This window comes from Callospermophilus lateralis, chromosome 3 (genome assembly GCF_048772815.1).
Source record: "Callospermophilus lateralis isolate mCalLat2 chromosome 3, mCalLat2.hap1, whole genome shotgun sequence".
In the NCBI taxonomy this organism is placed as follows: Eukaryota; Metazoa; Chordata; class Mammalia; order Rodentia; family Sciuridae; genus Callospermophilus; species Callospermophilus lateralis.
This window is the reverse complement of record NC_135307.1, coordinates 174,867,648-174,893,326: the sequence shown is the minus strand read 5'-3', so window position 1 is coordinate 174,893,326 and position 25,679 is coordinate 174,867,648. Positions and strand designations below refer to the sequence as shown.

At 51.2% G+C, this 25,679-nt stretch overlaps 2 protein-coding genes across 2 annotated transcripts; both read right to left on the bottom strand.

Moving 5' to 3' along the window:
• Positions 1–289: 289 nt before the first annotated feature.
• On the bottom strand, positions 290–5,262 carry LOC143394904 (BPI fold-containing family A member 1-like). The gene is made up of 7 exons (XM_076849472.1): positions 5,079–5,262; positions 4,751–4,910; positions 3,497–3,604; positions 3,033–3,182; positions 2,037–2,136; positions 1,419–1,482; positions 290–375 (listed from the first exon to the last, which is right to left on the bottom strand). The coding sequence occupies exons 1-7, from the start codon at positions 5,260–5,262 to the stop codon at positions 290–292; spliced, it is 852 nt and encodes a 283-aa protein (XP_076705587.1).
• A 9,231-nt stretch (positions 5,263–14,493) lies between these two features.
• Positions 14,494–19,387, bottom strand: LOC143394903 (BPI fold-containing family A member 1-like). The gene is made up of 7 exons (XM_076849471.1): positions 19,204–19,387; positions 18,879–19,035; positions 17,678–17,785; positions 17,214–17,363; positions 16,280–16,364; positions 15,658–15,721; positions 14,494–14,579 (listed from the first exon to the last, which is right to left on the bottom strand). Exons 1-7 carry the CDS (start codon positions 19,385–19,387, stop codon positions 14,494–14,496), a joined length of 834 nt encoding a protein of 277 aa, XP_076705586.1.
• Between the last annotated feature and the right edge of the window lie 6,292 nt (positions 19,388–25,679).

Below are 25,679 nucleotides of genomic sequence, written 5' to 3'. Positions count from 1 at the left end.
GTCCCCCTGCTCCTCAGGCAGGGACAGAGACGGGGAGGCTGTCCTTGAATTGGCTGGTACCTTTTCTCCATCTCTTCACCCAGATGGTGACCCGAAGCTGTTGAGGTTAAGGATGCCCCACATCCTTAACCAGGGGTCCAGATGGCTCCAAGAAAAGAAATTGTTCCCAAAGAAAATTGGAGACATTCCAAGAAATAGAAACTGCCTGGGCCTGGTCTGTTGATCCCTCCCGGCCCACACTCTGCTGTCCCCAGCCACCTGAGTCAGGGCCCGTCCCAGCCGGGAGCCCTCACATGATGCTGAAGCACCATAAGACGCCCTGGTGCAGAAGAGGAGCGGTTTTATTTGGTGGGGAGCAGGGGACGTTCCGCACACCTGGGGGGAGGAGGGGGCACAGGCTCCCAGGGACAAGGCAGCCTTGTCATTTTCTAGGACGTGGGGCCAGCCTTCCCTGTCCTTGGCAGGAGCGGGTGGACTGAAGCAAGAAGCGGGTCTGTGGGCCCAGTCAGCAGGGAGACTCAAGCATCAAACCTGCCCTCCAGGGGACAGGAGGAGGCTGAGACCCTGGGCCTAGAGGCTCGGCCTTAGTCACAAGGGTAGCGAGGCTTGGATCATGCATTTGAGAGCGTGTGTCCGTGAGCTCAAGTGGACTTGCGTGTGGTGATTCTGGATGTGTGTGCTCAGCTCTTGCTCTTTCTTTTGTGCTTTGTGCCTGATGAGGTGAGCATCTGCTCCATCACATGCTCCCACCATGAGGCACTGCCTCACCATGGCAAGGGTCGCCAATCAATCATGGACTGGAAACAAACTGTGGGCCCAAACAAACCTTTTGTCTTTATAATTTATTACTTTTGGCATTTCGTTACAGGGAGGGAAAGCTGACTTATATAAGTGTCATTAGTCTCAAGACCCCTGCTGCCTCCTACCAGCAGAGTAAGGGACTGTCCCAGATCCTGTGGAGCAGGGAGCCACACTAACCAGCAGAGCAGAGACCAGGGTCCTTTCAGCAAGGCCTAGACCCTGATGACAAGATTCACTTCAGGGATCAGCTTGTCTAGAAAATGAAAAACAAAACAGAAAACCAGTCTAGAGTCATGGTCGTGAGGAGAAGGAGTCAGGGAGCGCCACATTCCTCCTGAGGTGGAGGGCCAGCAAGTGGGAGTGCTGGGGACCCGTCATGCTCAGGCTGGTGGGACGAGGAGAGGCCCTTCCACCCATGGGCCCAGCTAGTGTCAGTGTCAGGGCCAAGGAGGGCAGGCTTTGACCTCAGAACTTTCCGGATACTTCAGGGGAACAAAGAAACCAAAACCAAGGTAAGATGAAAGCAGAGGCCCGAGCTGCCCTGTGCTGTGCAGGGACAAAACCCTGGGACATGGCTGCTCTTGCAGAGGGGGAGAGAGCTTGGAAGCACCACTTACGAATGATCTCATGCACCAGGGGGATGTCCAGTTTTTCGAGAACGCCATTGACCAGAGGGCACACCTGAGCCAGGCAGAGGGGAGTTAGCAAAGGGGCACCGAGGGACACCCAGGAGCAGCATGGTCTCTATTGGGGGTTCTCTGGGGAAGGTTTCCGTCACTTCTCTGTGTCTAAGCGCTTGATTCTGAGCAGGTGTGGGGACGAATGTCACAGGACATTAGGCAGAAGGAGAAACTAAAGGCATGAGGGACGTTGGGAAGGGCCCTGAATTCTCGCTGAGGCACGTTCACTCTGTGACTTTGCCTCTGTGGAAGGTTCTGGAAGGCGGTTTCTGGCCCTAGGAGACACGGAGCCTAGCCTGGAAGACCTCTGGTCTGCAGCCTTGGAGGCTGGTGGGGCTTCTCAGGCAGGGCCGACCCAGTTCAGCTGCGGTGTGGACAGGCGCGGGGCATTTGGAGGTACGGAAAGAACCATGGATGGTTGGATAACGGACAGACTGACGGACGGGGGAATTACTTCTCAAACTGAGGGACTCAGGTAGCTCACCCCAGGACTCTCTCAGCCTGAGAATCTCTGAGGCGCACGGATCAGGGGAGCCCCCGCCGCGGCCCACCTACCTTGCCCTGCACCAGCTCAGGAAGGACTTTATTCAAGATGCCCGTGAGGTTGTCCACGAGGTCTTGAATGGGGAGGGGACCAAAAAAGCCGTGGGTGTGACTCAGGAGCCGAGGGTGGACCTGGAAAACTCTTGAGAGGGACACAGTGTCAGCATCAGACCAGGCCTGTCCCCTCACCCCATGTGCAGCCAGGGTCCTACCCACAGGGAGCCATGCCCCGCACACGCAGGCACCAGGGGGAGGAGCCCACGGCCCCAGGACAGGGCAGGTGTTCCACAGGACACCAAATATGACCCATGCTCCGTGTGGAGCTAGGAGGACTCCTGAGATGGCTGTGAAGACCTCAGCCATGGGGCCAGGACTCCTGCCTGTTGGGTATGACCTCAGCCTTCCCAGGTGACAGGGGACTGAAACCAGAACCCTAGTGAGGCTTCATGTCTGTTAGCCCCTTAGGGGACCCAACACTTCACTCCTGCTGTCTTGGGGGCTTTATCAGTGACCCCGTGTAGTTCCACGTTACAGGTAAGCAAGCCACAGCCACGCAGGAGAAGACCATTCAAGCTCAGAGGCCCTTCACCTCCCCTCAGCCCTGTCATAGCTGGGGCTTAAACTCAGACATCTTGTTGCCAAATCCAACGTCAAATTAGTCAGGGTGGCCTAACAAGGATAAGTGAAAACTTTACCCTTCCATTTACTTATTAATCTGTCCATACATCTGTCCACCCATATATCCATCCATCCATCCTTCCCTCCACACGTTTAGCCATCTAACCATCCATGTCTCTATTAGTCATCCATTCATCACCCACCCACCCTCTCCTCCACCCACCCATCCACCCACCCATGCACCCTCTCTGCCATCAACCCACCCATCTGCTTATCCATCCTCCCTTCCATCCTCTTCCTTTTCCATTTTCCCATCATTCCATCTTTCCATCCACCCACCCACCATTCCGCTCTGTTCCTCGGGGGCAGAGAGTCAGCCCTTGGCCTTACCCGTTAAGCAGGGAGATCCGCAGGCTGCCAGGGGAATGGGTGCAGTCACCAAGCACCAGGTGGCTCTTCCCCTCACTGTCTCTCTCAACCAAGAGTTCCGCAGTGATGTTGAGCTTCACGTCCAGCTCCAGCAGACTTCCCACCAGGCCCCTGGAGAGGAGGGAACCCTGATGGCATCTGGCCTCCACATTCCACGGTGCAGGTGGTTTTTCCTCTTCTGCAGGCACGTGAGCCCCACCTGACCCCACCTTGCCCACAGGTGCACGCAGCTCACTTCCCCCAGGAGACCCAAGGCTCACAGAGGTCAAGTGAGTTCCCTCGGCACCCAAGGTTGCTCGGCAGAGTGGCAAATGAGCTGGAGACGGAGGCTCAGGTCATTGCACTCCCACCCCCTGGTGCCCCCCAGAGACCTCAGGGTCTCCCTGGCCGAGCCACCTTTCCTTCCGTCCTGGGGACCTACTCACGTATTCACTTTAAGTATCAATCCCAGCGGGATGGTGACGTAGAGGCGATGGCCATCAGGGGTCTGGACAAGACCGAGTTCCAACAGCTGGGGACTGGTGACCTTGATGCTGTCCGGGGAGCAACATCAGAGGGAGAAACATCAGCTCCTCGAGCCTCCGACCTGGACACCACCTTCAACCCAAGAGACCATCCAAGGGGAGGAGGAGCTGCCCACAGGGACCACGGGAGACAGGGTAGGTGTCTTGCAGCCAGAGCCACACGGGTGCTGAGCCTCACAGCACTTCTCCCAGCCTCTGCCAAGACTGGATCCTGACATGTATGGGGCCCTCTTCATCTCAGGTCTATGAGGTTGTCCAGGAGGGGACTGTGTCTGGGTTGGTGGCCTGCTCTGTGCCAGCTCAGGGACTTACCAAGGAAGGGGCTGCCCTTGTGGGTTGATGGGAAGGTGGGTGGATGGATATGCAGGTGAGTGGATGGCAGAGGAAGGGGTCAAATGAAGGAAAGCTTGGCTGGATGGATGGATGGACGAACGGACGGATGGATGGATGGACGGACGGACAGTTTGTTCAGTGCATGAATGGGCGATGGTGGGAATAGTGGTGAGTCTGCACCCACCTCTATGGGCCTGAATCACTCAAACGTAAGTCTGTCCCTCTGCCAGTCAGGGGCCAGAGCCAGCTGCTCGGGAATGGCTTTGACCCAGTCCCATCCAGGCCCAGGCTGTGGCCGCTCACAGACACCCTAGTGCTTCTGGCTCAGTGAGCTCTGGGCGTCCCATGGGAAGCACCACTTCAGAACTTTCCACAGACACCGCCTGGCTCTGTTAGTGTCACTGATGACACCTTGGAGGCGGGAGCTGATGTTGTCCTGCCTCCATCAAAGGCCACTGTGTTCTCAGGGGGAGGGAGGAGATGGCAGTGGTGCAGAGGAAAAGGGCTGGGCCCTGGACTCAGGAGGTTGGAGACATTCCTTGCTCTGCGTCTCATTGAGTGAGCTCAGGCCTGACCCTGTGCTCAGTGTCCCCATCTGAGAACTGGGGATCATTAAGCTGACCTTGAAGGGCTGTCCTGAGGACTGTAGATCGTTCTGGAGCCCCAGGACGTGCTTCAGGGACGGGAGAAGACAGCCAGTGTCCCTGCCAGACTGAATCCTGGCTGCAGGCTTAGGCCACCCCCCCCTCTCAGGGCTGCCACCTGGGGCCAGCAGATCCCAGCTGCTTCTGGGGACCAGGGCAGTATTGTAGGTCAACTCACGAGAGGATGTTGTTCAGGATGGGGAGAGAGGAAGTCAGTTTCCCAAGTAAGCCTCCAACCAGGCCACCGGAAGTGCCCCCTCCAGTCTTCAGGATGTCCAAAATCGGGAGGTTTTCAACAATGTCCAGCAGACCCCCAAAGAGCAGGCCTTTGCTGAGAGCTGGAAATGAGTAGAAGGGCCTCTGAGAGTCACCTCTAGACCCTCAGGCCCTCTCCCCTACTCATCGTGCCCCTTCTCCTACCAGATGGGGGGCTGTTTATGCACACCTGTGCACACACGCACACACATGTACGTGCACACCTCTGTCGGAGGCCATCACAGACTTACCATTCCTCAAGCTTCCAGCAAGATCTATGGGATTTGAATCCAGGGCTGGAGCCGGATCCAAGGACAGCGTCGGGTCCAGGGGCTCGGGCAGGACTGGGTCCAGTGGAATGGGCAGGCCTGCGAGCTGGGATGTGACCTGGGCCAGCAGCCCACAGAAGACAAGGAGGCCCCCAGTGTGAAACATCTCTTGGTGTCTGTGGACAGAATGAGTTTAATGTGGCACAAATTGGTCTCCTCCTCAGAGCACCTGGAGGTGACCAGCAGTAATGGCTAGACTGCTGGGCGTTTTCTCTGTGCCAGGCGACAGGTTGATGGCTATACCCTGGGTGACTGATTCCATCTTCAGTATCTCCCAAGACACGAGCCCTATCATTTGCACAGGTGAGGATACACAAGCTAGTGACCACAGGTAACTTCCCCCAAGGTCCCCAAGGTTACAGATACAGTGAGCTCTCGGGCTTGAAGTAGAGACAGGGTTTGAAGCAGCTCTGCCTGACCTCGAGGCCTCTACTTAAATGACCATCAGATTTACTCAGGCACACTCATCCTTGCTGGGGGACTGCAAATTGGTGCAGCCAATCTGGAAAGCAGTATGGAGATTTCTTGGAAAATTGGGAATGGAACCACCATTTGACCCAGCTATCCCTCTCCTTGGTCTATACCCAAAGGACTTAAAAACAGCATACTACAGGGACACAGCCACAGCACTATTTATAGCAGCACAATTCACAATAGCTAAACTGTGAAACCAACCTAGATGCCCCTCAGTAGATGAATGGTTAAAAAAATGTGGCATATATACACAATGGAATATTACTCAGCAATAAAAGAGAATAAAATCATGGCATTTGTAGGCAAATGGACAGTTAGAGAAGATAATGCTAAGTGAAGTTAGCCAATCCCAAAAAACCAAATGCAGAATGTTTGATATAAGGAGGCTGATTCATAGCGGGGTAGGGAGAGGGATCATGGGAGGAATAGAGGAACTCTAGATAGGGCAGAGGGGTGGGAGGGGAAGGGAGGGGCATGGGGTTAGAAATGATGGTGGAATGTGATGGTCATTATTATCCAAAGTACATGTATGAAGACCCGAACTGGTGTGAATATATTTTGTATACAACAAGAGATATGAAAAATTGTGCTTTATATGTGTAATACGAATTGTAGTGTATTCTGCTGTTATATAAAAAATAAAAAAGATTTACTCAGCAGCTGGGCTCAATTAAGGAGTTCCTAGTTCCACCTCCTCCGAGGAATTCCACAGTCCCTTTCTGCAGTCCTGGGGATGGAACCCAGGGCCTGGTCCACGCTAGGAGAGCGCTCTGCCTCAGAGCCTCCCCAGCCCAGTTCCTGCATTTCAGACCAAGCAAATGAGACTTCAATTTGCCAGTGACTGGAGCACTGAACTACTTTGTCACCTCCCTGCTAAGTGGATGGCTCTTTGGTCTGGTTTGTGGATACCCTTGCAAGTCACCTAATATCAGAAGGCACCCGGCCACAGTGAGCGTCTCAGACCACACTGACAACCCCAAGTCAAATTCCTGCCCTGGAGCTCCTGGATTTCCACATCAGCATTGCTGGTCTCTTAGGGGAGCAGAGCGAGTGGCCATTCCCAGCCCATGAACTTGGCCAGTTCTGTCCCAAGGTCCCCCCCAATGACCCTAAGTGCAGTCTGCCAGTTTCTGTCCCACAGTGAGGAAGCTGGGATCCCTGTCACCCAGAGCAGTGGGGGGACAGTGGAAGGGACAGGTCTCACCTGGGTCTTGAGGTCTCAGCAGTGTCTTGGTCTCCTCTCCCCCTCCTGAGTGCTTCTGTCTGGGAGGCAGCCTCTTTTATAGCTTGGGGATCAGCAAATGGGAGATTTCTTCAGAAGTTAATTGAGAATTCTTCAATCAGGTGGTATCTTTCAGGGCTCTCCAAAACAAATAATTGCCAATCACATTAGCAGGTGGGTCAGTTAAGCCATTTGGTTCACAAGTTAAACAGAAAAACTTGAGATGGGCTGTTACTCAAGACTTCGTGGTTTCATGCACAGAGCTGAGGTTGGGGACCCACGCTCCCAGGTGACCTGGAAGATCATATTAGGAGCTCCAGACAGGGCAGCCAGTTAGAGCCCAGGAAGGGACGTCAGTGTCATCTCTTGTCCCCTCTCCTTCCCTGGTCGGACTCTTTTTCTCTAAAGGGGAATTCTTTCTACTCCTGCAATGTCAAGTGTCAAACTGCATCAGACTTCTCCATCTCTGGGGGTCTCTCCGTTCCTGCCTGGGGTTCTTCCATTTTCTGAGCCCCTGGTGCCTGATGGTCATGTGACTGCTCATCCTCATCAGAACCTGGGAGGGGGAGGTGACTGTTCCTCCTTTTGGGAGGAAGAAACTGAGACCCAGTGGGGGCACGTGACCCAGAGAGCACACAGCAAGCACAGTTAGACCTCAACTCATTGGAAAATAACAGCAATTAAAAATGCCAACAGCTAATACCTGCTGAGTTTTCGCCATGTGCCAGGGACTCAAAACCCCGGCTGAAGTGGGAAGTGAGTTGTTTCTAATATGTGTTTTTAGTTGGGCTTTATTTCATTCATTTATTTATATGTGGTGCTGAGAATCAAACCCAGTGCCTCATACATCCTGGGCAACCGCCTTAACACTGAGGCACAAACCCAGCCCAGGAAATCTGCTCTTCCCCAAAAGAAGCCTCGGGCACTTGTCCCCTCCACCTGGGCCTTTGGAGACTTTGCAGATGGAGAAAGAGATGGGGGGAGAGGCTGGAGTCTTGAACTAGGAAAGCAGCTCTCGACCTGCAAAACCTGCCACCTTAGGAGCAGACGCGGAGAGCGGTGCTGAAGCTTCGGAGCACCTGTGATGATCCTGGGGGGAAACCGAGGCTCGGGGAGGGCACTGGCCTGCCCAGCTGGGCAGAGGTGAAGTCCGACTGTCATTGGGGGCCGTCCAGCCTCTGTGCTCCTCAAGGGCAAGTTTCATGTCAGTCTCTGGTTCAGAAAGCACCTGTCCCTGATCTGGAGCCCTCTCTTTGGCTGGGACATCAGGCAGCTCTGAGTTCCAGACTTGGCCCAGCCCAGGGCCAACTTGTGGGTCTGGGCAAGATACTTCCCCTCTCTTCCTTTTCTTCCTACTTTTTCTATGAAAATTGTAGTGGTGAAGACCCTGACCATGGGCTCTGTCCTCTTAGCAGACAAAAGTGCAGAGGCCATTGTTACCGGGTCTCCAGGACTTGTTCACACTTCCCCTCTCCCTCGCCCATGACCCAGAGCTAACAATGCTCATCTGATTCAGTTTGGGCAAATCATGTGACTCTAGAAATTTGTTGATGCCTTAGATATTTTCTATTTGATTAAGTACAAATTATCAAAATAATTTCTAATTATCTTCTGTATTTCTTCAGTGTCTGTTATGATATTTCCTTTTTCATCACAGATGTTCGTAATTTGAGTTTTCTTTCTCCTTCTGTTTGTTAGCATGGCTAAGAGTTTATCAATTTTATTTATTTTTTCAAAGAACAAAATTTTTGTCAATTTTTTTCAATTATTTTAGTTTTATTGATTTCAGCTCTGATTTTAATTATTTCCTGTCTTCTGCTTCTCTTGGTGTTGATTTGTTCTTCCTTTTCTAGGGCTTTGAGATGTAATGTTAGGTCATTTATTTGTTGACTTTTTCTTCCTTTAAACAATGAACTCCATGCAATGAATTTTCTTGTTAGTACTGCCTTCGTAGTGTCCCAGAGATTTTTTTTTAAAGAGAGAGAGAGAGAGAGAGAGAGAGAGAGAGAGAGAGAGAATTTTTTAATATTTATTTTTTAGTTTTCACTGGACACAACATCTTTGTTTGTATGTGGTGCTGAGGTTCTAACCAGGGCCACACGCATGTCAGGCGAGTGCGCTACTGCTTGAGCCACATGCCCAGCCCTGTCTCAGAGATTTCGATATGTTGTGTCAGTGTTCTAATTTACCGCTAAGAATTTTTTAATCTCCTCTTTGATGTCTTTTGCAACTATTATTTAGTCTCCAGGTGTTGGAGTAGCTTCTATTTTTTAATTTTATCATTGATTTTCATTCCACTATGATCTGCTAGAATACAGGGTAGTATCTCTATTCTTTTTGTATTTGCTAAGAGTTGCTTTGTGGCATAATATATTGTTGGTCTATTTTAGAGAAGGATCCATGTGCTGCTGAGAAGAAAGTGTATTCACTTGTTGATGGATAAAATATTCTGTATATGTCTTTGAAATCTAAGTTATTTGTTGTGTTATTGGGTTTTTTAGTTTTTTTTTTTTTTTTTTTTTTTTTTTTTAGATTTTGTTTGGAAGATCTACCCAGTGGTAAAAGAAATGTATTAAAGTCACCCAGAATTATTGTGTTGTGGTCTGTTTAACTCTTGAACTTGAGAAGAGTTTGTTTGATGAACATAGATGCTCCATATTTTGGGCATATATATTTATGATTGTTACGTCTTGTTAATGAATGGTTCCCTTGAGCAGTATAAAATGTCCTTCTTTATCCCTTTTGATGAACTTTGGCTTGAAGTCTACTTTATTTGATATGAGGATGGAAATACTGCTTGCTTCTGCAGTCCATGTGAGTGGTATAATTTTTCCCAACCTTTCACCTTCAGTCTGTGGATGACTTTTCCTATGAAATGAGTCTCTTGGAGGCAGCATAGTATTGGGTCTTCTTTTTTAATCCACTATGCCAGTGCCACAGTCTGGCTGGGCACAAAATCACGAGCCACTCACAGCCTTATAGATTCAAACAGCAATTCTTTATTCCCGAACTCACACCGGCCCTCTACAAACCCGTTCTGAGGCAATCCATGTTCTCTGCCCAAATACTCTCTGAATCCTCAATGGTAACTACAGGAGCGGGCACGCCTGAGGCAGCAGGATACGCCCTATTCCCAGCAGGGTACACCTTAAACCTGGAACCGCCCTAAACCCAAGGAGAGCCCTAAACCCTGATCCGCCTAAACCTGGATCCGCCCTGGTCCTTGAGCAAGGTTACCTTACATGCAATGTCACTGCAAAATGTCCAAGGCAAGTCCATTTTACCACGAGTCCTTCCTCTAAGCAACGTGGGGTACGCTGGCAAGGAAATTGTCATACCTACTTGGCTAATGGCTCTCAGCATGCCAGAATATGTCTTTTGATTGGTGAGTTTAGGCCATTAACATTCAAGGTTATTATTGAGTCATGATTTGTATTTTAGGTCATATTTGTTTATTTTTGGTATTTCTCCTTTGATTGGTTTTTCCTTTAGAGTAATACCTCTGTTCGCTGATTTTCATTGTTGTTTTTCATTTCCTCTTTATGGAATATTTTGCCAAGGATGTTCTATAGTGTAGGCTTTCTAGTTGTAAATTCTTTTAAATTTTGTTTAATCACAAAAGGTTTTTATTTCTTCATCAAATATAAAGCCTAATTTTTCTGGATATAAGATTCTTGGTTGGCATCCATTTTCTTTCAGAGCTTGGTCTATGTTCTAGGATTTTCTAGCTTTTAGGGTCTGAGTTGAAAAATCTGCAAATGTTCTAATTGGTTTCCTTCCAAATGTAATCTGATTGCTTTCTCTTGTGGCTTTTAAAGTTTTCCCCTTATTCTGTATGCTAGGCATTTTCATTATAATGTGCCTTGGTGTGAATCTGTTGTGATTTTGTAAGCCTCATGTATTTGATTTCCCAAATCATTCTTCATGTTTGGAAAATTTTCTGATATTATTTCATTGAATAGACTGTTTATTCTTTTGGTTTGGAACTCTATGCCTTCCTCTATCCCAATAATTCTGAAATTTGGTCTTTTTATGTTATCCTACAATTCTTGAATGTTCTGCTCATGGTTTCTGACCATCTTCACTATGTGGTCAACTTTATTTTCAAGATTATATATTTTGTCTTCATGGTCTGAGGTCCTGTCTTCCAAGTGATCTAATCTGTTGGTGAGCTTTTAATTTGGTTTATCCTTTCCTTCATTTCAAGGATTTCTTTCCTTTTCTTTTCTTTTTTTTTAAAGAATCTCTGTCTCCCTATTGATTGAAGTAATCTTTTCTTCCTGTATTTGCTTATGTAGCTCTTTTTCAAAATGATCTTTTGCTGCCTGTATTTGCTCTCTTATAATATCATCCTTTAATTCACAGAACATTTTAATTATGTACACCCTGAACTCCTTCTCTGTCATTTCTTCTGCTGTGTTGGCCATGGATTTTAATAATGTAGTATCTTGGTTTGTTTGGGGCACTTTCTTCTCTTGTTTTCTTTCCTTTTTTTTTTTTTTTGTGTGTGTGTTGTTTGTGTGTCTTTCCTTCTAGCACTGTGGCTCTGAGGTGTAACAGTTTTTATCCTATACACTTATAGTGTCCCTGCAGGTTTCCAATACCTCTCCTTTCAGAAGGAGAACAATGTGAACAGATCCAAATGCAAGCAATATATAACCTTAAGCCAAATACTTGCTATTAAGACATTTACGGTTTCATCACAATATACAGAAATGGTGAGGTCAATTATTATCTACAATATAAACAGTAGGCTTGCAAAAGGGTCTACAATTTCTGATGGTATACAAAGAATCAGGGGTGGGGTGTAGGATGAGATATTGGGGGGTAGGAAGTGAGGATATAGAGTTATTAGATCTTAGAAAGCATAAAAGAGGAATCTAAAGAAGTTTGTTAGTAGCAGGAGAAGAGAGAGAAAGTGATTTGGGGGAGAAAAGTAAGTGGGAAGACAGCAGAGAACAAAAAACAAACATAAATATTAAGAAAAATAAAAAATATAAAAATAGGAGATAAAATGTACAACACCACTGTAAAATACTATTCAGACATCCCAGTCCTCAGTAGCCTAACTCATGAAAAGTACTTGGTTTCACAGATGTTGGGGATGTGAGGGTGGGAGAAGAGAGACAGAGATAGAGATAAAGATAGAGATAGAGATAGAGATAGAGAGAGAGAGAGAGAGAGAGATCTTAAGGAAGATACAAGGATTGTTTTGGTTGGAGATCAGGACCTTTCCAGCTTCCCTCTCATCCAGTAGGTGGGGTCCTCTGTTGTTTGCTGGGAAAGGTTATTAGGGTGGGAGGGTTGGCCTTGGGGCTCCTGGAAGTAGGGTGTAACCCTTGCCCATCCCAGATGGGAGACTGCAAACCAAGGATCTCCTTTGGGGCCCGCTTGTATGATGTGGGCGTCTGGTCTTTTCCTCTTTCTTTCTCTTCCTCCTCCTCCTCCTTCAATTTAATGGACACAATACCTTTGTTTTATTTATTTATTTTTAGGTGGTGCTGGGGATTGAGCCCAGGTTCTTGCACATGCTAAGCTATCACTCTACACTGAGCCCAACCCTAGCCCTCAGAGACCCTGATGCAGAGCACTTCACAGTTAAAGGCAATTTCATAAAAGATGGGGTACATTTGGCTGGATAGGCAGTGGTCACTCCAGATTCCTCTGTTGAGGCAGAACCTCTGTCTCAGAAAACTTCAGCTCAAAAGGCAAAACTTATTGCTCTGACCTGAGCACTTCAGTTGTCAGCAAAAACTGTGTAGATACACAGTCTCAAAATATGCTTTCCCATCCTTCATGTTCATGGGGACTTATATATTTTAGGAAAAGATGTGTGTGGGGGGTAATTAACCCAGGAGGAAAAGACATAAAATATGTAAAAATGTGAGGTTTGTGCCCATGACAGTCCTTGCCAAGGGCCAAGGCTTCCACAGGAAGCCAAACTATAAGACGAGTACCCTTTGAGGACCTGGAGCTGGACTTCACTGACCACCAGGCTCACGGGGCTGTATACCTTTTGGTCTTTGTGAGCTCGTGCGCTGGCTGGGTGGAAGCCTTTCCAACCCGCACTGAAAAGGCCAGGGTGGTGCCAGGATGCTCCCCTGGGAAACTTGGAAAAGCCAATAACTGATGTCTTAAACAATGGGCCAGCTTTTGTGGCAGAGGTGATACAGTTATTGGCCCGGAGTTCCAATATGCAATGGAAATTCCATCCTGCCTGTGGGCCAGGGCATTCTGGTACAGTTAAAAGGAGAGCAGGAACTTCAAAGGCTCAGTTAGGCAAACTGGGCAGGTCATTCACTGGCATTGGGATCACATCCTCCCTATTGCACCGTTAAGGATTAGGTCCACTGCCGACAAGGGGACAGGACTCTCTCCCTGTGAGCTAGTATACAGGAGACCTCCCCCCACTTATCAAGGGACTACAGGGAGGCTTAAGAAAAATGGAGAATTAACCCTGAGGGGACAGCTTCAGGCCTTAGGGAACCCTTTCAGGTTCTCCTCCAGTGGGTTGGGGAAAGGTGGCCAGTAGTTTGACCAGAGGGGCAGCTCCTCCAAGGCTGGAGCTGCAGTCTGGGTCAAAGAATGGAATACTCAGCCCCTGGGGCCTCTTTGGAAGGGCCCTTTCACTGTTACTCTCTCCACCCCAACTGCAAGAAAGGTTACAGAGCCAGGTCCCCAGATTCATGACACCAGGCTCAGAGCTCGCAGCTGTGGACTGGGAGTGCTCTCCAGACGCTGCTACACTCCTGTGGAGACCATCGGGGAGCAAGCCCAGGAGAAGCTGGAGGACCAGGAGACCACAGCCCTGCTCCAGTCACTCCCAGGGCTGACCAGCCTGCGCACGGCCGAAGCCACTTGGGGGCTGGCTGGTCAATGCACAGCAGAAGACAGACCTACCACCAGGCAAATGGACCCCTTCCGCCTCTCAGATAGTGCTCATGCTGTAAGGCACTGCCACCCGCACTTCCAGCCATACAGGTAGATCTGTTGCTACTGGTTTGATAACGGTAACTCCCACTGACTGACTCTTGGTAACAAACTTTCACTTATACTTTTTTGACCTTTCTTATATAGGTTTTCTAGGGTTGGTTTGGTGTTTTCAGTTTGAAATTGTTAAAGTGCACTGTTTAACCTATATGTGGGTCTATTATATAAGTTGGTTGCCTTTGACTGTCTTAAGGGGACTCTCCCCCACTTCTGCATCATTGATGAAAATCATGTTAACTCTATGTCAAGCCATTTGCTCCCCAGGAGGGGCAGATGTTGGCCCCTCATGGATGCTCAGAGCAAAGGGTCTTTGAACGTGGAACAGCGTGGAACTCCTGTGATCACGCCAGCTGCACCAACAGGCAGCGGCAATCGCCTGCCGGATACACGGATGTGAGACATTAAAGTCCACCTCAGCTGCAGAGTGGGCTGGCCCGGGGACCCCAAAGCTGTTGAGGTCAAGGATGAGCCTCAATCTGGAGATTCTGGCCAGTGGGTCCAGATGGTTCAAAGAAAAGAAATTGTTCCCAAAGAAAATTGGAGACATTACTGAGAACTAGAGACTGCCTGGGTCTGGTCTGTTGATCCCTCCCGGCCCACACTCTGCTGTCCCCAGCCACCCAGGTCAGGGCCCGTCCCAGCCGGGAGCCCTCACGTGATGCTGAAGCAGCACAAGACGCCCTGGTGCAGAAGAGGAGCAATTTTATTTGGTGTGGAGCAGGGGACGTTCCGCACACCTGGGGGGAGGGGGGCACAGGCTCCCAGGGACAAGGCAGCCTTGTCATTTTCTAGGACGTGGGGCCAGCCTTCCCTGCCCTGGGCAGGAGCAGGTGGACTGCAGCAAGAAGCGGGTCTGTGGGGAGAAGGGCCCAGTCAGCAGGGAGACTCAAGGTCATGGACTCTTATTGGTATTGATCCAGCATCAAACCTGCCCTCCAGGGGACAGGAGGAGGCTGAGACCCTGGGCCTAGAGGCTCGGCCTTAGTCACAAGGGTAGCGAGGCCTGGATCATGCATTCGAGAGCGTGTGTCCGTGAGCTCAAGTGGACTTGCGTGTGATGATTCTGGATGTGTGTGCTCAGCTCTTGCTCTTTCTTTTGTGCTTTGTGCCTGATGAGGTGAGCATCTGCTCCATCACATGCTCCCACCATGAGGCACTGCCTCACCATGGCAAGGGTCGCCAATCAATCATGGACTGGAAACAAACTGTGGGCCCAAACAAACCTTTTGTCTTTATAATTTATTACTTTTGGCATTTCGTTACAGGGAGGGAAAGCTGACTTATATAAGTGTCATTAGTCTCAAGACCCCTGCTGCCTCCTACCAGCAGAGTAAGGGACTGTCCCAGATCCTGTGGAGCAGGGAGCCACACTAACCAGCAGAGCAGAGACCAGGGTCCTTTCAGCAAGGCCTAGACCCTGATGACAAGATTCACTTCAGGGATCAGCTTGTCTAGAAAATGAAAAACAAAACAGAAAACCAGTCTAGAGTCATGGTCGTGAGGAGAAGGAGTCAGGGAGCGCCACATTCCTCCTGAGGTGGAGGGCCAGCAAGTGGGAGTGCTGGGGACCCGTCATGCTCAGGCTGGTGGGACGAGGAGAGGCCCTTCCACCCATGGGCCCAGCTAGTGTCAGTGTCAGGGCCAAGGAGGGCAGACTTTGACCTCAGAACTTTCCGGATACTTCAGGGGAACAAAGAAACCAAAACCAAGGTAAGATGAAAGCAGAGGCCCGAGCTGCCCTGTGCTGTGCAGGGACAAAACCCTGGGACATGGCTGCTCTTGCAGAGGGGGAGAGAGCTTGGAAGCACCACTTACGAATGATCTCATGCACCAGGGGGATGTCCAGTTTTTCGAGAACGCCATTGACCAGAGGGCACACCTGAGCCAGGCAGAGAGGGGAGTTAGCAAAGGGGGCACCCGTGGGACACCCAGGAGCAGCATCGTCTATTGGGGGTTCTCTGGGGAAGGTTTCCGTCACTTCTCTGTGTCTAAGCGCTTGATTCTGAGCAGGTGTGGGGACGAATGTCACAGGACATTAGGCAGAAGGAGAAACTAAAGGCATGAGGGACGTTGGGAAGGGGCCTGAATGTCACACTGAGGTGCTTTCACTCTGTGACTTTTCCTCTGTGGAAGGTTCTGGAAGGCGGTTTCTGGCCCTAGGAGACACGGAGCCTAGCCTGGAAGACCTCTGGTCTGCAGCCTTGGAGGCTGGTGGGGCTTCTCAGGCAGGGCCGACCCAGTTCAGCTGCGGTGTGGACAGGCGCGGGGCATTTGGAGGTACGGAAAGAACCATGGATGGTTGGATTAACGGACAGACTGACGGACGGGGGAATTACTTCTCAAACTGAGGGACTCAGGTAGCTCACCCCAGGACTCTCTCAGCCTGAGAATCTCTGAGGCGCCCGGATCAGGGGAGCCCCCGCCGCAGCCTACCTACCTTGCCCTGCACCAGCTCAGGAAGGACTTTATTCAAGATGCCCGTGAGGTTGTCCACGAGGTCTTGAATGGGGAGGGAAGCGATTCTGAAAGAGAAAAGCCGTGGGTGTGACTCAGGAGCCGAGGGTGACCTGGAAAATTCTTGAGAGGGACACAGTGTCAGCATCAGACCAGGCCTGTCCCCTCACCCCATGTGCAGCCAGGGTCCTACCCACAGGGAGCCATGCCCCGCACACGCAGGCACCAGGGGGAGGAGCCCACAGCCCCAGGACAGGGCAGGTGTTCCACAGGACACCAAATATGACCCATGCTCTGTGTGGAGCTAGGAGGACTCCTGAGATGGCTGTGAAGACCTCGGCCATGGGGCCAGGACTCCTGCCTGTTGGGTATGACCTCAGCCTTCCCAGGTGACAGGGGACTGAAACCAGAACCCTAGTGAGGCTTCATGTCTGTTTGCCCCTTAGGGGACCCAACACTTCACTCCTGCTGTCTTGGGGGCTTGATCAGTGACCCCGTGTAGTTCCACGTTACAGGTAAGCAAGCCACAGCCACGCAGGAGAAGACCATTCAAGCTCAGAGGCCCTTCACCTCCCCTCAGCCCTGTCATAGCTGGGGCTTAAACTCAGACATCTTGTTTCCTAACAAGGATAAGTGAAAACTTTACCCTTCCATTTACTTATTAATCTGTTCATACATCTGTCCACCCATATATCCATCCATCCATCCTTCCCTCCACACGTTTAGCCATCTAACCATCCATCCCTCTGTTAGTCATCCATTCACTACCCACATACCCACCCATTTCCCCATCATCTGCTATGCATCCTCCCTTCCATCCTCTTCCTCTTTCATTTTCCCAACATTCCATCTTTCTATCCATCCACCCACCATTCCGCTCTGTTCCTTGGGGGCAGAGAGTCAGCCCTTGGCCTTACCCGTTAAGCAGGGAGATCCGCAGGCTGCCAGGGGAATGGGTGCAGTCACCAAGCACCAGGTGGCTCTTCCCCTCACTGTCTCTCTCAACCAAGAGTTCCGCAGTGATGTTGAGCTTCACGTCCAGCTCCAGCAGACTTCCCACCAGGCCCCTGGAGAGGAGGGAACCCTGATGGCATCTGGCCTCCACATTCCACGGTGCAGGTGGTTTTTCCTCTTCTGCAGGCACGTGAGCCCCACCTGACCCCACCTTGCCCACAGGTGCACGCAGCTCACTTCCCCCAGGAGACCCAAGGCTCACAGAGGTCAAGTGAGTTCCCTCGGCACCCAAGGTTGCTCGGCAGAGTGGCAAATGAGCTGGAGACGGAGGCTCAGGTCATTGCACTCCCACCCCCTGGTGCCCCCCAGAGACCTCAGGGTCTCCCTGGCCGAGCCACCTTTCCTTCCGTCCTGGGGACCTACTCACGTATTCACTTTAAGTATCAATCCCAGCGGGATGGTGACGTAGAGGCGATGGCCATCAGGGGTCTGGACAAGACCGAGTTCCAACAGCTGGGGACTGGTGACCTTGATGCTGTCCGGGGAGCAACATCAGAGGGAGAAACATCAGCTCCTCGAGCCTCCGACCTGGACACCACCTTCAACCCAAGAGACCATCCAAGGGGAGGAGGAGCTGCCCACAGGGACCACGGGAGACAGGGTAGGTGTCTTGCAGCCAGAGCCACACGGGTGCTGAGCCTCACAGCACTTCTCCCAGCCTCTGCCAAGATTGGATCCTGACATGTATGGGGCCCTCTTCATCTCAGGTCTATGAGGTTGTCCAGGAGGGGACTGTGTCTGGGTTGGTGGCCTGCTCTGTGCCAGCTCAGGGACTTACCAAGGAAGGGGCTGCCCTTGTGGGTTGATGGGAAGGTGGGTGGATGGATATGCAGGTGAGTGGATGGCAGAGGAAGGGGTCAAATGAAGGAAAGCTTAGCTGGACAGATGGACAGATGGATGTATGGATGGTGGGAATAGTGGTGAGTCTGCACCCACCTCTATGGGCCTGAATCACTCAAACGTAAGTCTGTCCCTCTGCCAGTCAGGGGCCAGAGCCAGCTGCTCGGGAATGGCTTTGATCCAGTCCCATCCAGGCCCAGGCTGTGGCCGCTCACAGACACCCTAGTGCTTCTGGCTCAGTGAGCTCTGGGCGTCCCATGGGAAGCACCACTTCAGAACTTTCCACAGACACCGCCTGGCTCTGTTAGTGTCACTGATGACACCTTGGAGGCGGGAGCTGATGTTGTCCTGCCTCCATCAAAGGCCACTGTGTTCTCAGGGGGGAGGGAGGAGATGGCAGTGGTGCAGAGGAAAAGGGCTGGGCCCTGGACTCAGGAGGTTGGAGACATTCCTTGCTCTGCGTCTCATTGAGTGAGCACAGGCCTGACCCTGTGCTCATGTCCCCATCTGAGAACTGGGGATCATTAAGCTGACCTTGAAGGGCTGTCCTGAGGACCATCATATGGTGCTGGGATATGCTTCAGGGACTGGAGAAGAGAGCCAGTGTCCCTGCCAGACTGAGTCCCGGCTCAGGCTCAGGCCACTGCCCCCTCCCCCGGGGCTGCCACTTGGGGCCGGCAGATCCCAGCTGCTTCTGGGGACCAGGGCAGTATTGTAGGTCAACTCACTAGAGGATGTTGTTCAGGATGGGGAGAGAGGAAGTCAGTTTTCCAAATAGGCCAACCAGGCCACCAGAAGTGCCCCCTCCAGTCTTCAGGATGTCCAAAATCGGGAGGTTTTCAACAATGTCCAGCAGACCCCCAAAGAGCAGGCCTTTGCTGAGAGCTGGAAATGAGTAGAAGGGCCTCTGAGAGTCACCTCTAGACCCTCAGGCCCTCTCCCCTACTCATCGTGCCCCTTCTCCTACCAGATGGGGGGCTGTTTATGCACACCTGTGCACACACGCACACACATGTACGTGCACACCTCTGTCGGAGGCCATCACAGACTTACCATTCCTCAAGCTTCCAGCAAGATCTATGGGATTTGAATCCAGGGCTGGAGCCGGATCCAAGGACAGCGTCGGGTCCAGGGGCTCGGGCAGGACTGGGTCCAGTGGAATGGGCAGGCCTGCGAGCTGGGATGTGACCTGGGCCAGCAGCCCACAGAAGACAAGGAGGCCCCCAGTGTGAAACATCTCTTGGTGTCTGTGGACAGAATGAGTTTAATGTGGCACAAATTGGTCTCCTCCTCAGAGCACCTGGAGGTGACCAGCAGTAATGGCTAGACTGCTGGGCATTTTCTCTGTGCCAGGCGACAGGTTGATGGCTATACCCTGGGTGACTGATTCCATCTTCAGTATCTCCCAAGACACGAGCCCCTATCAATTGCACAGATAAGGATACACAAGCTAGTGACCACAGGTAACTTCCCCCAAGGTCCCCAAGGTTACAGATACAGTGAGCTCTCGGGCTTGAAGTAGAGACAGGGTTTGAAGCAGCTCTGCCTGACCTCGAGGCCTCTACTTAAATGACCATCAGATTTACTCAGGCACACTCATCCTTGCTGGGGGACTGCAAATTGGTGCAGCCAATCTGGAAAGCAGTATGGAGATTTCTTGGAAAATTGGGAATGGAACCACCATTTGACCCAGCTATCCCTCTCCTTGGTCTATACCCAAAGGACTTAAAAACAGCATACTACAGGGACACAGCCACAGCACTATTTATAGCAGCACAATTCACAATAGCTAAACTGTGAAACCAACCTAGATGCCCCTCAGTAGATGAATGGTTAAAAAAATGTGGCATATATACACAATGGAATATTACTCAGCAATAAAAGAGAATAAAATCATGGCATTTGTAGGCAAATGGACAGTTAGAGAAGATAATGCTAAGTGAAGTTAGCCAATCCCAAAAAACCAAATGCAGAATGTTTGATATAAGGAGGCTGATTCATAGCGGGGTAGGGAGAGGGATCATGGGAGGAATAGAGGAACTCTAGATAGGGCAGAGGGGTGGGAGGGGAAGGGAGGGGCATGGGGTTAGAAATGATGGTGGAATGTGATGGTCATTATTATCCAAAGTACATGTATGAAGACCCGAACTGGTGTGAATATACTTTGTGTACAACCAGAGGTATGAAAAATTACATGTGTCATAAGAATAGTAATGCATTCTGCTGTCATACATAAATTATATTAAAAAAAAGATTTACTCAGCAGCTGGGCTCACTTAAGGAGTTCCTAGTTCCACCTCCTCTGAGGAATTCCACAGTCCCTTTCTGCAGTGCTGGGGATGGAACCCAGGGCCTCGTCCACGCTAGGAGAGCGCTCTGCCTCAGAGCCTCCCCAGCCCAGTGCCTGCTCTTCAGACCAAGCAAATGAGACTGGAGCACTGAACTACTTTGTCACCTCCCTTCTAAGTGGATGGCTCTTTGGTCTGGTGTGTGGATACCCTTGCAAGTCACCTAATATCAGAGGGCACCCGGCCACAGTGAGCATCTCAGACCACACTGACAACCCCAAGTCAAATTCCTGCCCTGGAGCCTGATTTCCACATCAGCATTGCTGGTCTCTTAGGGGAGCAGAGCAAGTGTCCATTCCCAGCCCATGAACTTGGCCAGTTCTGTTTCCAAGGTCCCCCCCAATGACCCTAAGTGCAGTCTGCCAGTTTCTGTCCCACAGTGAGGAAGCTGGCATCCCTGTCACCCAGAGCAGTGGGGGCGGGCAGTGGAAGGGACAGGTCTCACCTGGGTCTTGAGGTCTCAGCAGTGTCTTGGTCTCCTCTCCCCCTCCTGAGTGCTTCTGTCTGGGAGGCAGCCTCTTTTATAGCTTGGGGATCAGGAAATGGGAGATTTCTTCAGAAGTTAATTGAGAATTCTTCAATCAGGAGGTATCTTTCAGGGCTCTCCAAAACAAATAATTGCCAATCACATCAGCAGGTGGGTCCGTTAAGCAATTTGGTTCACAAGTTAAACAGAAAAACTTGAGATGGGCTGTTACTCAAGACTTCGTGGTTTCATGCACAGAGCTGAGGTTGGGGACCCACGCTCCCAGGTGACCTGGAAGATCATGTTCGGAGCTCCAGACAGGGCAGCCAGTTAGAGCCCAGGAAGGGACGTCAGTGTCATCTCTTGTCCCCTCTCCTTCCCTGGTCGGACTCTTTTTTTCTCTAATTGGGGAATATTCCTACTCTCGCAATGTCAAGTGTCAAACTGCATCAGACTTCTCCATCTCTGGGGGTTCTCCGTTCCTGCCTGGGGTTCTGAGCCCCTGATAGTCACATGCCTGATGGTCATGTGACTGCTCATCCTCATCAGAACCTGGGAGGGGGAGGTGACTGTTCCTCCTTTTGGGAGGAAGAAACTGAGACCCAGTGGGCACACGTGACCCAGAGAGCACATGGCACAGTTAGACCTCAGCTCACCAGAAGATAACAGCAATTAAAATGCCAACAGCTAACACCTGCTGAGATTTTGCCATGTGCCAGGGACTCACAGCCTCGGTTGAAGTGGGAAGTGAGTTGTTTTTTTTAATATTTATTTTTTAGGTGTAGATGGACACAACACAATGCCTTTATTTTTATGTGGTGCTGAGGATCAAATCAGGGTCCCGCCCGTGTAGGTGAGCGCTCTACCGCTGAGCCACAATCCCAGGCCGTGAGTTTTTTCTTTAATATGTGTTTTCAGTTGGGCTTTATTTCATTCATTTATTTATATGTGGTGCTGAGAATCAAACCCAGCGCCTCACACATCCCGGGCAACCGCCTTAACACTGAGGCACAAACTCAGGCCTGGAAATGCTGCTCTTCCCCAAAAGAAGCCTCGGGCACTTGTCCCCTCCACCTGGGCCTTTGGAGACTTTGCAGATGGAGAAAGAGAGGGGAGGAGGCTGGAGTCTTGAACTAGGAAAGCAGCTCTCGACCTGCAAAACCTGCCACCTTAGGAGCAGACGCGGAGAGCGGTGCTGAAGCTTCGGAGCACCTGTGATGATCCTGGGGGGAAACCGAGGCTCGGGGAGGGCACTGGCCTGCCCAGCTGGGCAGAGGTGAAGTCCGACTGTCATTGGGGGCCGTCCAGCCTCTGTGCTCCTCAAGGGCAAGTTTCATGTCAGTCTCTGGTTCAGAAAGCACCTGTCCCTGATCTGGAGCCCTCCTCTAGGCTGGGACATCAGGCAGCTCTGAGTTCCAGACCTGGCCCAGCCCAGGGCCAGCTTGTGGTTTGGGCAAGATACTTCCTCACTCTTCCTACTTTTTCTATGAAAATTGTAGTGGTGGTAAAGACCCTGACCATGGGCTCTGTCCTCTTAGCAGACAAAAGTGCAGAGGACATTGTTACCGGGTCTCCAGGACTTGTTCACACTTCCCCTCTCCCTCGCCCATGACCCAGAGCTAACAATGCCCACCTGGGCTATGGGAGGGTTAAAATTTGATGGAACAAATGTAGTCCCCATTTTTTGCCCCAACAGAGCCAGTGTTGGGTAGCAGAAGGGCATGGAAGTTTCAAGGCACCGATGGGCGGAGCCTGGACCAACCTTCTAAACATTTGGGGCTGAATTTCTGTTTCAGCCCCCCCTGCCCCCCCCCACTGCGGACCTCAGCATCATCACAAGGTGCATGTTCTACAAGTGCTTCCAGGAGAAAGTGTGATGAGCTTACAGCTCCGTGAACCTTAAAATGAGAAGAAAATTCGAGAACCCCCAAGAGGCGTCCTGAGGAAGGCCCTGAGCCAGCCCAGGAGGGGTCAGGAGGAACACACAGAAGCTGCCTTTGCCAGGGACCTGCCTCCCTCGCTGGCTCTGCTCTTTGGAGTTTGTTCTTTGGCTCAGGAGCAGGAAGAACCCTGGAGCTGTCCAGGGGAATCATGGTGTTTAGGTTGCAAATTGCTGGCAAAGCTTGTAGATTAGGGAGTTTGAATTGAAAGATGGAGACGAGAAGTTCTCTGGCCCTATTCTCATCTCTGAGCCGTTGATACTTCCTTGTTTGAACTTTCCAGTTCAGTTCATCATTTTCCCCTTGGTGTGTGTATCTGTGGGGAGATGGGGGTGGACTGGGTGATGGAAGGGAGGGAGGGGAGCCGGAGGGAGATACGCAGCAGCTAAGAGCTCAAGCTCTAGAAAATGGCTGTCCACCGGCCATTTCCCGTGTGACCTTGGGCTAGTGATGTCCTCTGAGCCTCTGCCTTCTCAGCAGTGTTGTATTTCAGGGGTTGCTGTGAGCTCCAGGCACACACTAAGTGCTTAGACGTGTGCTACTGTTATCAATACGTGTGGGTTATTTCTCCACCTTTGGGTGAAGGAGAGTGGGAATGAATATTTAATAATTGAATAGACAATAGCCAAATAATTAAGAAGGCAGGATTGACATTGAGTGACCATTCCCCTTCCACCTAGCACATGCTCAACCTGCTGCAAATGGTTTTTCCTGGGCATTCTGCAGGCCAAATGTTTTTTTTTTTTTTTTCCTAAAAATTACTAAACTACATTATGTCTAAGAACAACCGCTCACAGAGAGTTCAAGGAGTTTTGAGGACTGAAGGCCCCTCCCGTAACCAGGACCCAGGTCTAGAGTCAGACTGTGACAGCGCTCCGAAGCAATCCTGGTGGCTGACCACTGTCTTGGCCGTGAGTGTCCTGGGTCAGTTTCGCAGTTCTGCAGCTTCGTGTCCCTGGGAGATGTCACCTCTCATCTCCGTGTCTGGCGACGTTCACGTGATTTTACGCTTATGAGGCTCATCCGTGCGGCTGTGGGAAGCTGGAGGTGGCTTCGTTGCTACTGAGGGTATCAGGAGTCACTGTCCCACCAGGTAATTAAGCGTTTTGTTGGTTCTTTTGTGGGCTTTTGGGGAGTTGTTAATTGGGGGCTGCTGGGAGCTGGGGCCAGGGGCCTCCTTTCCTTCAGTGCGCATGCGCATTCATTCCTCCCAGGGGAACTCAGCTGGTGTGTGGGGTGTGTGTCTGGCTGTATCTGATCTCAGTGTTCTGGGGAGGTGGTCTGCTTTCCCTCCCACCAGAAGTGCCAGGGCTCCCTGGCTCCTCCTCCTGCAAGATTTTAATTACCATTTTGCAGATGATGAGGAAAAAGGCAGAATGTGGTTTCCCAAACAGAGCTGGTGAGTCCTGAGACCAGGATCTTCCACTCATTTAACCCTGAGCCTGTACTGAGCTCCCACCCTGGGGTGCTGGGGACTCACTGGTCACCGTGTCCTGAGGGGTCTATACCTCAAAGAACTCCTCAGGAGCTGAATCATATCTGAAGTCAGGGGTCTTTGGCACCAGTGTTTCTATATTTCTATTCCGTCACCCTTTTTCTATAATCAACTCTTTGGATCCCAGTGACCACCACATAGTAGGTGCTCAATAAATATGGGGTGGGAGAATGAGGTGGGAGATCTCAGACCCTCTTGGCATTGAGGAGCAAAGTCACAGATGACCGCACAAGACAGGGCCAGAGTGCTTTCTCTGGTATTTCTGTGCCTGTGGTCACGTCTGTCTGTTTCACAGGGCCACACAGAGGGGACCCGTGCACCCTTCAGAGCTAGTTTATTGTGGAAGAGGACAGGAGGTGCCTAAGGCCTGGGGTCAGGTTTCTAGGGGCAGCAGAAGCCCCATGCTGAGGGAGACTTGGGTCCCACAAGGTGGAGTCTCTTTCCAGTCAACGGCAGGCAGCTGGAGGACCCTGGAGACTGGTGACTGGAGCTTGCCCGGACTCAGGTTGGCCAAGTGGGTGAGCAGTCGCTTATTCTGTAAGGAGAGGGGACAGACTCAGTCTCCAGGTGACCCCAGGCCCACAGTGCAGGGAACTTCCCTCCCCCAAGGCTGACCAGAGGCTGGGGCCAGGAGACTTTGTGCCACTCTTTCCAAATGACACCTGATCATTCACTTCTCCTCCTCTACTTAGGAGTCTGGGCCTCCACGAGGGCAAGGGCTGAAACTGGCCACCTTCCTCAGGAGCAGGGGGGTCTCAGGCCTGGGGTGAGCCTGTGCTCCCTCCTGGATTGGGGGGAGCTCTTGGGAGGATCTAGAATCTGTGGTGTCCTGGGTTTGGGTGACTGGGCGGGGTTTCTTGGTAGGGGATCCCCTCTACAGTCCCAGTTCTCTTGGGGACCATAATGGCCATCATATTAGGTTTTCCTCAGCAGATGCAGACACCCTCAGCAGGCCTCTCGGGGGTCCCGGGGCTGGGGTCCTTCTTTCAATACTTGCCAATTCTGAGGGATCCTCCCAGGATGAACCAAATGGTCAACCACGAGGCCTTTGAGCAGTTCACATCCAGCTGCCTGAGGATCTCACCAGTCAGAGGACACACCTGGGCCACCTACAGAGAGAAGGGTCAGACCAGGGGCTGGGGAAGGAACACTGGGGGTCCTGTGGAGTGTCACCTGCACTGGGTTTCAGCAGGAACTGTGTGTGGCAAGCATGGCCGGGGTTTAGTGGCACCCCCTCTTCCACAGAAAATCTTAATTAAGCTTCTCCAGAGACCCTCACC

What these genes read in the sequence shown, in the direction of transcription:
- LOC143394904 (XM_076849472.1), bottom strand. Translation starts at nt 5,262, where the DNA reads ATGTTTCACACTGGGGGCCTCCTTGTCTTCTGTGGGCTGCTGGCCCAG. An exon ending in TGCTGGAAGCTTGAGGAATG is followed by an intron (nt 4,911 to 5,078) that starts GTAAGTCTGTGA and finishes ACTCATTTCCAG; the next exon opens with CTCTCAGCAAAGGCCTGCTC. An exon ending in ATCCTGAACAACATCCTCTC is followed by an intron (nt 3,605 to 4,750) that starts GTGAGTTGACCT and finishes CTCCCCGGACAG; the next exon opens with CATCAAGGTCACCAGTCCCC.
- LOC143394903 (XM_076849471.1), bottom strand. Translation starts at nt 19,387, where the DNA reads ATGTTTCACACTGGGGGCCTCCTTGTCTTCTGTGGGCTGCTGGCCCAG. An exon ending in CGGATCTCCCTGCTTAACGG is followed by an intron (nt 16,365 to 17,213) that starts GTAAGGCCAAGG and finishes TTTCTCTTTCAG; the next exon opens with AATCGCTTCCCTCCCCATTC. An exon ending in CTGAGCTGGTGCAGGGCAAG is followed by an intron (nt 15,722 to 16,279) that starts GTAGGTAGGCTG and finishes TGCCTGGCTCAG; the next exon opens with GTGTGCCCTCTGGTCAATGG.